This window comes from Miniopterus schreibersii (assembly GCF_964146895.1).
Source record: "Miniopterus schreibersii genome assembly, chromosome: 14".
In the NCBI taxonomy this organism is placed as follows: domain Eukaryota; kingdom Metazoa; phylum Chordata; class Mammalia; order Chiroptera; family Miniopteridae; genus Miniopterus; species Miniopterus schreibersii.
In genome coordinates, this window is record NC_138114.1 from 39,699,858 (window position 1) to 39,715,271 (window position 15,414).

General features: G+C 36.4%; 1 protein-coding gene across 3 annotated transcripts in view; it reads left to right on the plus strand.

The window, feature by feature from the left end:
* The first annotated feature begins 751 nt into the window (after positions 1 to 751).
* The window catches only part of SLF2 (SMC5-SMC6 complex localization factor 2), a 38,247-nt gene continuing 23,584 nt past the window's right edge, over positions 752 to 15,414 (plus strand). For 2 of the 3 annotated variants that reach the window (XR_014000298.1, XM_081158930.1), the window contains exons 1-7: positions 752 to 1,085; positions 3,700 to 3,743; positions 4,187 to 4,926; positions 6,326 to 6,383; positions 10,289 to 11,271; positions 12,245 to 12,315; positions 15,010 to 15,132. Coding sequence is in view for 2 of the 3 variants with exons in the window: in XM_081158930.1 (XP_081015056.1) it covers positions 946 to 1,085; positions 3,700 to 3,743; positions 4,187 to 4,926; positions 6,326 to 6,383; positions 10,289 to 11,271; positions 12,245 to 12,315; positions 15,010 to 15,132 (2,159 nt within the window). In the remaining variant the exon portion in view is untranslated. The remainder of the gene's footprint in view (positions 1,086 to 3,699; positions 3,744 to 4,186; positions 4,927 to 6,325; positions 6,384 to 10,288; positions 11,272 to 12,244; positions 12,316 to 15,009; positions 15,133 to 15,414) is intronic. The other variant, XM_081158931.1, reaches the window with a different exon arrangement.

A 15,414-nucleotide genomic window follows, 5' to 3' on the forward strand; every position in this document is an offset into this window, starting at 1 on the left:
GCCCATTTACAAAGGAGGACTGGAGACTGCTGGCGGCTTTCACTAATCCAGGCTGCCCACACTTAACACGGGTAATTGAAGCCTGACCCCATGTTCCTTCCAAAACCTCCAAGGAATCTGGCTGCAGAGACTTCACGGACAACTACTTTCAGCAGCTGAGAAGCAAAATGTTTTTGCGGAATAAAAACACTTCATTTCAATGAAGTTTTTTTCCTTCTTAAAAAAAGAAAAAGAATCCACCACAGCATTTAACAAGAACCCTCAAAGAATGGACAAGTCTTCCGATCGGGCTGTGCAGAATATCGAGGAAATGACAGCATTAGCGCACTTTGGCCTAAGATGTTACAGCCCATGTAGTGAACAGCTGAGGCTTTCTGAGACACGATTGTGTGACACAGGAAGCCCAACTGTCGGCCAGCCTCACTGAGGGCAGCTGCCGCTCGGGTTTGCTTTCACACACCTCGCCCGTCGCTCTCCACCAAGCGGGTGTCGCCTGCCGCCGCAGCGCCCACGGCGGCCCGCGCCTTCCCGCCCCCGCGCGCCCGCCAAGGCTGACGCGGCCGGGACTCGGCAGCACGCTCCGCCCCCGCCCCAGCCCCGGCCCGCGCACGTGACGGCGGGGCAGTTTTCCCTCACCCCTCCCCCTTCTCGAAACCCCTCCTTCTCCTGAGAGGCTGCGGCTTTCTATTGCGCCACTCCTGGAATGACCGCCGTGTCAGCCAGTCAGAACCCGACTCTTCAAGTAAAACCCGCCCCCTCATGGTCCTCAGGTTCCTTCCCGCTCACACAAGAGTCACTTCCGAAGAGAGAGAACCGCCATGAAGAGAGAAGGGGGTGCCGCCCACCTCTGCTCCGACAGCCTCCCCGAGTCCCAGCAGCAAGACGGCAACCACGCACCCAACTTCTCCAGCCACAGCTCATGCCGCCGTCGCCAGCGGCGCCGACATGACAAGGCGCTGCATGCTCGCTAGGCCAGGTTTCCCCTCATCCCCAGCCCCGGGGTCGTCGCCCCCGCGCTGCCATCTGAGACCCGGTAGTACCGCTCCTGCTGCAGCGGGAAAGAGAACAGAGAGTCCTGGGGACAGGTACCGTGCAGAGGGATTGAGAAGGGGCCGGGTCGCGGGGGCAAGGGTATGAGGGAGGTCTGCGGACGGCCGCTCTTCCAGTTCCCGCCATCCTCCGCGAGCTCAGGCCTCAGCGTTTTGGAGCTTGGCAAACCTCCGCCCCGCTTCCGCGCAGGGGCTTCTGGGAGTTCGAGTTTCCTTGTCTGTAGTTGGGACGCTGTCCTCGGTCTAGTGACCGCAGCCTGGATGGCTCCGGAGATCCCACCTGAGAACGTGATTTTTGTCCTTTATGATAGCTGGACCCGGGGCCCTATCCGGTTAATGCATGTTTAGGTGGCTTTCTGTACTTTGTCAGTTCTACTGATCCTAGTGGTTTAATAGTATAAATCTTTTTTCTATATTGTGGGTGAAAAATTATGTAAGTTGTGATGAGGGAAACCCACAGATGACTTCTTAGTTTAGTATAAACGGTAATTCATACTTAAAAAAACATGCACATTTGGAATGTGATGTTTTCTCCAGTACTTTACTTCTTTCCAAGAGGCCAGTTTTTATGTAAAGATCTTATGGGAGCTATGTAATAAGATGGGGAGTTTCCTCGAATGACATCCTCTGACAATAAAACATATTTAAACTCTCTACACGCTTGGTACTGTCTTTTTTATTTTAAGTTTAAAAGCTTATGACATAAGTTTAACAGTAAATTTATCTTCTGCTATTGCAGTACGGGTCCACAATCCCTTATCTTAATTCTGAAAGCCAGAAAGCTATGAAAACCAAAAGTTTTCAATAAGTTTGGCACCACATCTTACTTGGCAGCCAAACCTGACTATAACTAATGGAAGGCTGTATATGGTCTTTATCCCATTAAGTGTAGGTATTCATAAGGTTTGCTAGAAAAATATTAATGTGTTTGCTGCTTACAGGGTGCAATATCAGACCCCACTGGGGGGCTTTATACACTGCATCCAAGTTACCCACCTTTCTAAAATCCAGTACATTCAGAATTCTAAAATACATTTGGCCCCAAAAGTTTCAGATAAGGGTTTGTGAACTGTTATAATTTTTTTAACTAGTTATAACTAAGTAATAGACATTTCTGTGCATATGAACTTAGGGAAACTTTTCTTCTTGAAAGTTACATTCATAGTTATTTGACAAATGTCTTGCATGTTTTACAAAATCATTTCTCTCTGATGTAATAATAAAGGAGCCAGGGACCTAATATTTTAAGAAAGTGATACAGTGTTACTTTTAGTAATTAATGTAAAAACGTATTTTGTATTATCTTGTTTTGAATTAACTGCTTCTTAATCCTGTCCCATCTCTCTTTCCTCAACCAACACCTGAAGGTATCCTTTATATCATCCTTCTCCCCTTAACAGAACCTCTAGCGTTTCTTTCTTGGCTCTCGTGTAGTGAATTTGCCTGATATAATTTATTATGAAAACATGCGTAGATTTTTCCTTCCATCACTCATTCATTTCATAACATCTTAGCTTTTCAACCAGCATCTCAAACAAACATTGTAGACTCTCAATAAACCATTAAAGATGGACATTGCTCTTTTAATGTGACTAGTAAAATGTATAAGATGAAGAAGAATCTTAAACTTCAAGGGACTTGAATTGTTCAGGTTTTCTCTGAGCATTCCAACCTACTAGTGGATAAATGTTTAGGGAAACTCATAGACTACTGCTTATTCTCTTTCAATAAAATGAATACCTTTTAGCAGAATTTGCCAGAAAGTTGATCTTTTGCTCTACATTTAACATCCCTCTTGCAGCTGACAACTCTAAAGACATGAACAAATCAGAATACAAATTCTGATAATATGGTCTCGTTTCACTTTGTGTCCACTATAGGGTGTAAAAATTCTTAAAAATGAAAACAATTTGGCTTTTGTTATTCTTTCCTTACTTGTTAACTTTCTTTTCTCTTTGTTTTGTGTTTTTCCCAGGAAATTTGTTATTTTTGTAAATATCTTAAGAATTCTTAGGTAAATTAAGGTTTTGAAACACTATGTAGCTGTGAACTCATTCCAATTTCTGCTGTTACTTAGATTAGCATCTTACTGTAGTGTACAAGAGAGTAGTGTATGGTTAATACTTCATCCTTTGTCTTTTGCCCAGCATACTCCTCAGACCAGCCAAGTCACCCATATTGCTATTCTACCATCTAGTCTTGCTATGAGTCTCTTCAGATTCTACTCAGTTTTTACAATCTCCATTATTCATTCAGCAAACATCTATTAAGCATTATTTTGTATCAATCACTGGAGTTAATCAAAGAATAGGATCAGATCCCCTCAAGATCTTTTACTCTATGTAACTTTCCAATTGTAGGAAGCACTCTACCAATTCTCTAGATCTACACTCCAATCTTATCATTTTAGTACTATAGATTATATAAACCTCAGTTGTACTTTTATAAATTTACTCCTGTAGGAAGTGATGAATTATATTTCAGTTGTTTATAATCAAAGCATTATTGCCATTGTCAGAATTTGATTAAACTAGATGGTGAAATCCAGCCTCTATTCTATAAATCTACTAGTGTTCTCCACTTACTCTGAATTTTTGAAGTTTTAATATTTGCTTATGTGATTCCATATTAGTTATGCTTTTATTTTCAGGAAGCAGTCAATTATAGATTTCTTCAAACCAGCTTCAAAACAAGGTACGTATACTATTAATGATATTTTTGTGGGATTTTTTTGGAGAGGGAAATGGATAAATCTACTCTAAACTCAATTTGATTAAACAGTATTCAAAAATGAAAATGCAGTTTTTTACAAAGATAATTCTACGCATCATGAAGAAAATCTTTTTGCTGCTATACTTTATTTAAAATTTTTTTATTCTCTAATACAGTAACAATTCATAGAACCATAAGGAGCTTACATGATACAGCAAAAGGGAGGCTTATGAAAGTAAGGCTGTTAACAAACTGTCTTAATCCTCCCCCCCCCCACAAATAAAATGTGTATTGTCATCTAAATAAGCAATTTGAAAAATTTTATGGTAGATTAGTATTTTAAATAATACTTTAAATATTTGTACAAAATAGTTCGTATATTTTTAATAACATGCAATTTGTATGTGTTTTAATTGGCTATTTAGACAGACATATGTTGGATTCTCCACAAAAATCAAACATCAAATATGGAGAAAGTGGTTTGTCTATCACTGGGACAGAGCAGTTTGAAAGGAAACTATCCTCACCAAAAAAATCTAAACCCAAAAGGGTGCCATCAGAAAAAAGCTCTATTTTAGAGGCTTTAATGAAAGGTGTTAAAGAGCACCCTAAAGATCGTGGTGTACATGAGTCATGTCGGCCTTGTGTGTCACTAACCACCAAATGTCCAAAGACAGTTACAAAGACGGTCTATGTACCTCCTTCATGTCGCTTGTCTAAAGAGATGAAGACACTAAAGACAAAACATCGATCTCCGGAGAGAAGGAAGTCACTGTTCACTCATGAAAATAGCAGGGAGAAGAATGATAGAGATCAAGGCAAGACCAATGCAGATTCCAAAAAGCAGGCCACAGTGACAGAAACTGACATCTTCAAGAACACCTCCAGAAGTCTTAGCGGCAGAAGCAGCCTATCCAGGCATCACCCAGGAGAAAGCCCACTGGGAGCTAAGTTCCAGTTGTCACTAGCTTCTTACTGCAGAGAAAGAGAACTAAAGAAGTTGAGAAGGGAGCAAATGGAGCAGAGAATCAACTCAGAAAATTCTTTCTCAGAAGCAAACAGTCTTTCCTTAAAATCCTCTAGTATAGAAAGAAATTGTCAACCAAGGCAGGAACAAAGTAAACAGAATGATGTCAGACCTGGAAAGAGTAATCTTTCAAACCTGGTATGTGCAATAATTACTGAATTAGCTTGGCTACTGCTTTATCATTTTTAGATACTAAATCTAAAAATATTTTAAAATTGTTATATTGGTATCTTATTTAGTTAAGGAAATACTGATATACACTATGTAGAAGCTAATTTCATTACAACTGTTGATCAAACTCAGTAAAGCAGTGTTTCTTGCCCTTAATTTTTTCAGACCATGAACAAAGATCTTTCTTAATCAGAAAAGTTAATTCTTTTTTTAGTAATTTTTAAATAAGGCTGTGCTGAAGGGAGATGCTTGAGGAATGGAAAATCAAAAACAGCAGGAAGTGGTTTAGAACAGGTTCTCAAAAAATGTGGTCCCTGGACTAGCAACATCAGTATCACCTTAGAACTTGTTAGAAATACAAATCTCAGGCCCCACTCCAGACCCACTGAACCAGAAAATGGAGGGAGAATTCAGCAGTCTGCAATGAATAAGCCTTCCAGATGATTCTGATGTATTTTAAAGTTTGAGAATCACTGGTTCAGATTATTTAGATTATATATAAATCTTAAATAAATGAGTAAGGGTCTTAGCTTAGAAAACTATCCAAATGTTTTTTTTAAATTTAATTTTCCCATCACCATTTATCTCCTCTGCCCTCTTCTGCCTCCACCCGGTTCCCTTTCACATCTTAACCTCACCAGATTTATCTTTTGAGGCTAGACCAAGCTTAGATCAGCATAAAAGCTGTTCCTCTTCCCTGGGACATCAAGTTGTTAAGTATATCTGTTTCAGAGAGCTTCTCTACGTACTAAGCAAATATAGGAAGATTAGGTGACAAGGAAGTGCTATGTTGAAAAGTTGCTATGAAATTTGTAGACCAGATAAACCAAACTGACGTTCTGGGAGTGAATGGAGATTGTTGCAGGAAAATATATTTGTAAACTAGGGTTTGCAAGGAGTTTGGTGCCTTTACCAGTGAGATTTGCTAATGATCAATAGAGGTTAGTACAATTTGGTCCATTTTTATAAGATGTTAGTGTTTGGTGTTGCATCAGTTCTTAAGTATTTATTGAAGAGTGAATTGTATCCATTTGATTGGCAAATATTAGGCTTAATATTTCTTTATCAAAGTAATAGTATGCTGCTTTAATAAAATCTTAATCCTGAGTTATTAATGTAAATTTCTAAATTTGAGTTACATAAATTGAATTTATTTTATGGCATTTTTATAATTTTATAATGCAAATGCCCTTTGTTTTTATGATAAAATTTAAGAATTTTAAATATTTTATTATAGAAGTTTGAATATACCTCCAAATATATGTTCTTGCTTTATTCAGTCTAGAAATACATGTTTAAATGTTATGAAGAAAAATTCACATTCTTCCCCCAACTCCTAATGAATTTTTTCTCATTTTGCTAATAGGAAAATGGACATCTCTCAAGAAAAAGATCATCTTCTGATTCATGGGAATCTGCTTCAGGTAAAATCAAAATTAAATTTATGAATTTTAAAATAAATTTGCATTTTAATGGCACTGTTTCTTAAAGCATATTTGAGTATGCAGTTTCTTTCCTAGAGGTGAGTTGAGTGTCTCAGGTTAGTTTAGGGTTTGGTAATAGTAAATTGAAAAGGAATAGTCCTTGAATTTAGTATATATAAGCCTGTGGTTTGTCTTGACTCTTCTCCACCTTCTTCAGTAGTTCCTAACAGTGTTTCTCATATTGGTATTTAGTGTTCTACTTCTGAATCCTTGGCTACAATTAAGAAGCATAATCTTATATTCCTGGAATTGTGGACTATCTGAGGTCTTGGTATTAAATAAAGATGCTTTGTTTAAGGTTAAAACTGTTATCATGATCCACAACAGTGTTTCCTGTATTTCAAATACAAAGATACCTTTTTAGTATCAAATTTCAAGGACACCTACATGATACTAGTTTGTACTTTTAATGTCTATTGGTTGAGAAAATACATAATAGCAAACAGCTACTGTTAATTCAGTAATTCTAAAAGTATCTTTATCTTTCTTAAACTAAAAAATAGAATAGTATAAAACTTAAACACTGCAGAAATTTATAACAAAAAATGAAAGGCCACCAGAAATAACAACTGTTAATAGTTTGGTATGACTACAAACTTTGAAAAATAGACTTTACAAATTTCCACACTCATAGTGATAATGGCAAACATTCATTGAGCACTTTCTATGTGCCATACCCTGTTCTATGTCCTTTTAATTCGTTTGAGCCTCACATCCATATAAGATGATTACTTTTAGAAACTTAAAAAATGGAGGTACAGAGAAAGTTCTGACATTATTCTTCAGGTTTTGTGTAAAACTATTTTTTATATATTCTAGAGGTGCATTGCATTTTGACCAAGTAATCTGAAGTGTTAAAATGAATCTTCAGCCAAGGCTGAAATCATACTTTACCATCGTAGAAAGAGCTTCTAGCATCCAGGAATAGGTTTGAAGTTTTATGTGTTTTTAAAAATTCATTTAATTTTTATAATGTTGATTTTGGTGATCAAATTTTAGTGAATTTTGACATTAATAGTAAAAGAACAATAATTTCCCAGCCGTGGGATTGCTCCTGCACTCACTGTATTAAATGTTTGTAATAGTAAATAAATGATCACTTTGCACTGAGGTGAATGGAAGAACAAAACCTTTTTAGACTAGCTCTGCCAGTATAAGGGGCTCCTGGTGATGTTGATGCCACCAGCTATTCAGCCTTTTCCCCCTCTGATAATAACTAAGATAAAAATTATCTTCACGGGTTTATAGATTTCATCAGTGGTGACTAGTTGTTTTATTTATATAATCCCACATACTGAAGTTTTTGAATACTGCTTGAAAACAATGTTTTCTACATATTTTCAGAGGCAGATGGTTGCCTTCACTTATATTTCTAATATCTTTGCATGTTTTTCATAATCCTCATAATTGTGGTATTATACTCTTAATTTATACTTCAGTTGACTGGCAACAGACTATAAAGGATATAAGGGAAGGGGATCAATGGGGGAAAAAAGGGGACGTATGTAATACTTTCAATAAGAAAGATAAATTTAAAAAAATAAAATCATAAAGTAATAAATATATACCCAAAAAAAGATATAAGGGGATTTTTCTTTCACTCTAATATGAAGAATGTTTATCTTTATCTGAATAGATATTAATAATCTAAATGTTATCTCTTATTCATATTACTATCACAGTTATCAGTTGTGATAGTGCTACACAGAATCACACATTCATTAATCACACACAAGTTCGAGAATTTCAGAAATGTTAGTAGGGTAAGCATTTGGTTCTTTGGTCTTCCAGAGCCCTGTCCTTTGGCTGAATTCTGAGGTCCAACTTAATCCAGTCCAAGTTTACTCCATAATTTATTAATAACCAATTCCCCATTAATGAGTATTTGGATTTTTCCTTTTTTTCTTTACAGACTCAATCGCTGTCTTATCTGAGTATTTTATATACTAATACGTATTTGAAATGTTGTAAAACATTCAGTCTGAAGGTTGTACAAGGGGTGCAAAACGAATCATGAAAATTTTGCAGTTAATCCACTGCCCTAGAGAGTTTGTAAAATGGGAGCCTACCTGTAGTACCAATATTCACCCTTCTCTAATTCTAGATGTTAAAACTCTTAAGCTGATTTTTCCTAAACTTTGCCCACAAATAGTTTTTCTCTCCTCCTACATAAGTTTTCAATTCTTGAACAAAGCAGGAATTTCTTCTCGTTTCTAGCTGTAATAAATGTCTGACTTGTAATAAATGGAACTAAACTCAAACTGGCAGGCTCTGTAGCTACCTTTCTTATAACCTTTAAACTTAAGATAATCAGTATAAGTCTGTCTCAAGTCTTCCTTTTTTCTTAGTTATTTGATTTCTCATCCTGCACTGTGAGGGACCCCTGTCTTTATTTACAGGACATTTAACCCCAGAAAACTGAATGGGCATGAATGATTTCTTCAGATAATAGGAGATATCTGCAGGAGAATGAGGATACGGGCATTTGTTTATTAATTGATTTTTCACTTTTATAAGATTAATTTTTCAGATTATATATTGATCAAGGTATCCAAATAATTGCTTAACTCTTGAGGATTTCTGTGTTTGTTTCTTTTTGTTTTTAATCTGTTTAGGATTTGGGAACATGGAGGATCTGTCCATGTGCAGAAAAAACGATTTAGGGAAATCTGATTTTTGAGAATACTGATTATATAATGAATTTTTAATGAATGATGAATTTTAAGAGCGAAGTAATGAAACCACATTTTTAAGCAATATGAAATTTTTAAAAACTGGTTAATTCAGGCAAATGTAGTTATTAAAGTGCTACTGGATGGAACTGCTAACACAGCTTATATTAGTTGTCTTAGGGCTGCCATAATAAGTACCAAAACCTAGGTAGCTTAAAACAACAGAAATTTATTATCTCATGGTTCTGTAAGCTGGGAATCCAAAATTAAGGTTATCACTAGGGCCACAGTATCTCTAACAGCTCTGAGGGAGGATCCTTCTTTGCCTTCTCTAGCTCCTGGTGTTTGCCTACAATTCTTGGCAATCCTTGACTTATAGATGTATCACTCCAATCACAGCACCTCCCTATGTGTCTTCACATCATCTTCCCTCTGCATGTGTGTCTTCATTTCCAAATTGCTCTTTTTATAAGGACACCAGTCATATTGGATTAGGACCCACCCTAATGACCTCATTTTAATTTGATTATACCCTGTAAAAGACTCTATCTCTAATGAAGGTCACATTCTGAGGCTCTGGGAGTTAGGACTTCCACATATCATTTTGGGAGCCACAATTCAACTCATAACATACCTTAAGACTAGAGGGATGCATGGGAAAGGATAAACAATTAAATACTAGGGAGAAAGACTTAGATTAATTTTTTATTGAGAACTTAAAATTTGTCTGCCTTCAACTAGTTATTATATATGTGTTTTAAGGTAATGTAAATTTAGATATGGAAGTGTTATGTTTCTGGAACCCGGTAATCCTTGGTCTAAGAAAGGGTATATGCACTTTGAGGGAAAGTGCTTTGGAATCCTTTCCTTGATAAATAGGCAGTTTTTATATTTTTGGAGAGTGACACCTTTAATTCTATTTAGGTAGTAAACTTTTAATAGTTTTAGAACAAAAATAAGCATTTGTCATTAGCTTTAAATTTCTTGGTCTGACCAGTATTTATCAGTTAAAAAATAAATTATAGTATTTTTCTTCATTCCATATGTGGTGAATAATCTCAGCCTAAACTTTAAAATTTAAACATTTTGTCCGGGTGTTCTAGACACTCATTGAGTAAACTTTACTAAGATAGGAAAATATATTTTCACTAATCTGGCAAAATTAAATTTTAGCAGGCTCTAAACAGAATAAATTCCCTGACAAAAGAAAAAGGAACTCTGTGGACTCAGATCTGAAAAGCACAAGAGAATCTATAATGCCAAAAACAAAAGAGTCCTTCCTTGAGAAGCGTCCTGACGGACCACATAAGAAAGAGAAATTTATAAAACACATTGCACTGAAGACACCTGGTGATGTATTACGCTTGGAAGATATAGCCAAGGAACCGAATGAAGAAGCTGATCGCTCCTCTGCAGGCTTGGCACCTTCAAATTCTGGCCACCATTCTTCCAGGAATAGTGACCAAGTCCGTGTGGCAAGTACCAAAGAGACTAAGATGCAGAAACCCCACTTACCTTTACCTCAGGAAAAGTCTGCAATTAAAAAAGCTAGCAACCTTCAGAAAAATAAAACTGCTAGCTCTGTGGCATCAAAGGAGACAAAACTTCTACCTTTACTATCCCATGTTCCAAGTGCTGGTTCCTCTCGGGTACCATCTAAAAATTGCACACTTCCAGTTCCTAAAAAAGATAAAGAACATTCCTCATCTAAAGAATGTTCTGGGCATTCTACAGAGTCCTCCAAACACAAGGAACACAAAGCAAAGACTAATAAGGCTGATTCTAATGTACCTTCAGGGAAAATTTCAGGGGGATCTTTGCATTCAGAATATGGCACTTCTACAAAGTCTCCCCCAGCTGCTTTGGAAGTTGTGCCATGTACCCCAAGTCCTACAGCACCTTCAGATAAAGCCCCATCAGATAAAGAGAGTTCAGGAAATTCTAATGCAGGTAGCAATGCACTGAAAAGAAAACTAACGGGTGGTTTTGATAGTGATGAAGAAAGTTTAGGTTACAACCTAGACAGTGATGAGGAAGAGGAACCATTAAAATCCCTGGATGAAATAATGGCTTTGAACTTCAATCAGATTCCTGCATCTACAGGAAAGCCTCCTGCTCTTTCCAAGGGGCTTGGATCTCAGTCATCAGACTATACAGTAAGTAGTTCTATAACATTTATCTTTCCTTGAGGGAAAGATGGATTGATTAGTGAAAGAGGCATAGAATGTTAGAACTTATTTTAAAATCCAGTATTTGTTACGACTCATAATTGGTCTGAAACTGGTATAGTTTTTGTTTGGTTAATGGGTTTCCCATATCTTTAGTTTTATTACTGTAAATCAGTGGTCTCCAAACTTTTTTGATCACACACACTTCTATTAGTAAAAAAATTTTTGAGCATGCACCCCAATATATGTGTATACTTTTAGATTAACACATGTACCACTGTACTATGTACTTTCTAAAGAATATGCAAAAACAATTTAAAGGAAGAAGAAAAAGTATTTCCTATAGAATTTATGTAGAAGTTACTATAGACTTAAGTTCTACTGGAGTTTCTATAGAAGTTCCATATAAATAGAAGTTCTATTATTTTCTTCCTGCACCCCAATGGATCACCTTGCACACCCTCTGCTTTGGAGACCACTGCTGTAAATGAAGGTAGAGTGTAGAATGTTGTTAATTGTGGTGTGCAATTTTATTTATAAAGTGCTTCATTCTATCTTGGGAATAAGCTGAATTAAATTCTAATATGTCTGTAAAATTTGGTGGGGAAGGTGTTAATGTTCATGGTAACACCTAAAAATTAATAGTTTAATTCCACTAAAATAGAATTTAAAAATAAAGACAGGGTAGCCAAGGAGCCCTTGGGTGTTTGCAGTCAGTTCCTAAGGCTAGCAGGGTTTTATAAGTAGTGCCTTTCCTAATAGATGGTAAAATCAGATTGCCTGTAGTACAAAGTACTAGATTTAAAGCATGATGGCGAAAATTCTCTTTTAAGTGAGGTATCCTCCTGGCCCAGGTTATTGAAATAGAAAATATTCTTTAGTACTCTAAATAACTTAAAACATCCCAATTCTTCTACTAAGATATGTTATAAAGTATTCCTAAATTTTCTTCTTGTTTTAGGAACATGTTCATAGTGGAACTTATACAAATACTCTAGAGCGTCTAGTGAAGGAAATGGAAGACACACAAAGGTTAGTTAACATCATGACTACCTTGCTAAATTCAACATGCTGACTTATAGAAATAAGGCATTCTTTGTTCATAGGCTGGATCAGAGGCTCCAGCTTTTTATGGTATGCTGCATTAATATATAAATTTTTTTCTGCTTACCATATCTGGTACCTAACTGATAGCTAAAATTCTTGATCAAAAGCATAAGTAGAATTTTTGTATTTTTTTATTATGATAAAATATATAACAAGATTTTCCAAATTAATCACTTTTAAATGTACAGTTCACTAGCATTAAGTACATTTACATTGTTGTGCAACCATCACCACCATCTAGCTCCAGAACATTTTTTTTTTCATATTCCCTAACTGAAATTCCATATCCGTTAACCAATCACTCCCCGTTCTCCCATCCCCTCCCACCCCTGGTATAAATATTCTTTCTGTCTATATGAAATTGACTATTCTGGATAACTCATTTAAATGGAATTATAAGCATTTGTCCTTTTATGACTGGCTTATTTCACTTAGCATATCTTCAGGGTCCATTCATGTAGCATGTGTCAGAATTTCCTTCCTAAGACTGAATAATCTATTTTGTTTATTCATCAGTGGACACTTGGGTTGCTTCTATTTTCAGACTGTTGTAAATATTGCTGCCATGAACATTGGTGTACAAATATCTCCTTCAAGTACCCACTTTCAGTTTGGGGTTTATACCCAGAAGTGCAATTGCTGGATCAGTTTGGGGTTTATACCCAGAAGTGCAACTGCTGCATCATTTTTTTTTTTGAGGAATTGCCATACTGTTTTACATAGTGGCTGCACCATTTTGCATTTCCACCAGCAGTGCACAAGGGTTCCAGTTTCTCAACATCCTTACCAAGTCTTGGTGTTTTCTGTTGGTTTTTCTTATAATAACCAACCTAAGGAGTATGAAGTGGTATCTCATTATGGGTTTGACTTGCATTTTGCTAATGACGTTGAACATTGCTTCATGTTCTTATTGGCATTTTTATAGCTTCTTTGGAGAAATGTCTATTCAAGATCCTTTGCTCATTTTTTAATCGGGTTGTTTGGGTTTTGTTGTTGTTTGCATAGGTGCAGTTTTAAAAAATATTTGTATGCCTCCCTAGTCCCAAGTTTTGATACAAGTATAAGCAGACATGTTATTTTGTATATTAAGCTACTCTTTTAAAAAAATAATAAATGTTTTTATTGATTTCAGTTAGAGGAAGGGAGAGTGAGAGAGAGAGAGAGAGAGAGAGAGAAACATTGATGAGAGAGAAACATTGATCAACTGCCTCCCGCACACGCCCTACCAGGAATCAAGCCCACACTGCTACTGGGGTATGTCCTGACCAGGAATCAAACTGGTGACCTCCCGGTGCATGGGACAATGCTCAGCCAACTGAACCACGCCAGCTGGGCTGAGGCTACTCATTTGAGGAAGAAGTTTAGTTATGACTGACACCTCTGATGTGCACACACAAATCAAAAAGTTTGAGGGTCAGAATTACCCTAATGAAATTTATGTGACTAGTTGCAAACTGCTTTTGCAAATGAGAGGGGGGAAATATATTCCTTATAGTTTCAAGGAATATCCTTAAACGAGCCCAGAGAACTTCACTAAAAGTTCAACAGGCTTGAAGATGTTATATACGGGTCTCAAACTTGATAACTAAGTATCTAGATATAAGAATTGCAGATACTAGGTCAGAAGTGTTCCCCTTTCTGAATATAATTAGAGAAATTGTTTCTATTGTAAAATCCTTTCAATGTTTCATGAATTTATGTGATTTGTGATGTCACATCTGATGTTGCTTATTTAAAATTGAATGTTGCACAGACCAGAGGCAAGATGCTAGTTTGATCTGATGATTGACTATTTCCTGTAGTAATAGAGCAGTATATTTACTGGTGTATTACACTCATCTACTGTGGGGCTGGAGCTGGTAATAAGGACCTTGGTTAAACTAACTTAACCTTGGTGAGTAATATAAGCAAAGAAGGACTTCAGTGCTATACTCTTTGACTTTGAATCCCAGTTCCTCACATTATGAGCTTGAATAAGTTAGCTTTTCTAATGTGTTTTCTCATGTATAAAATGGATAATCATAATCTACCATGTGGGGTTGTTGTGGGGATTTTAAAAAATTAATACATAAAGTTCTTAGTACCTTAGTGCCTGTCACATAGCAAGTGCTTAGTAAGGGTTAGGTGTTTGATGATGATAATGATGGCAATGATAATGATAACTGCTGCTAGAAAGTGTAGTTAACAATATCAGGTTGTTGGTCTATTGAAAGTCAAATGAGCATTAGAGATTAAACATCAAATTAGTAATGTTTATTCTTTGCCATTTTTCCTCCCCCTTTCTCTAAATGATTTATACATCATTCTTGAAGTCCTAGCTATAAAGTCCTAACATTCAAGTCCTTTATGTGATGGAATACTATTCTAGTACCATACTGATAGCTGGGTAAAAGCCTAAGACCAAAAATAGATTTTTTGTGTGTGTTTAATGAAAATAGTACATACTATGTCATACATCATAACTTATTTGGGAGACATGATTTGACCTATAGTGTCAACTAAGTTTGTCTTATAACAGTATACTTAATAAGAGTTTTCCTTGGTGCTGCTTTTAGACATAAACTAAAGGTTTTCATTATTAGGGCAAACAATTAATTATAACATTCTTTTAATTCTCAGGCTAGATGAACTGCAGAAGCAACTACAGGAAGACATAAGGCAGGGCCGAGGCATTAAATCCCCAATCAGAATTGGAGATCATGACAGTACAGATGATGAGGATGGCCTCTTGGAAGAGCACAGGTATACTGGGGTTTTTTTTCATAATATATACCCTATTAAGTTTATACATTTTCAAATTTTGTTTTTATAAAATAAATGGGCAATTGATGGTTATTTACTTGGTGGATAATCTATGATGGGTTTCTTTTTTTTTTTCTTTTTTTTTTAAATTTTTAATATATCTTTATTGATTTCAGAGAGAGGAAGGGGAGAGGGAGAGGAAGTCATCATTGATTGGCTGCCTCCTGTACGCCCCTGACTGGGAATCAAGCCCGCAACCCAGGCATGTGCCTTGACTGGTAA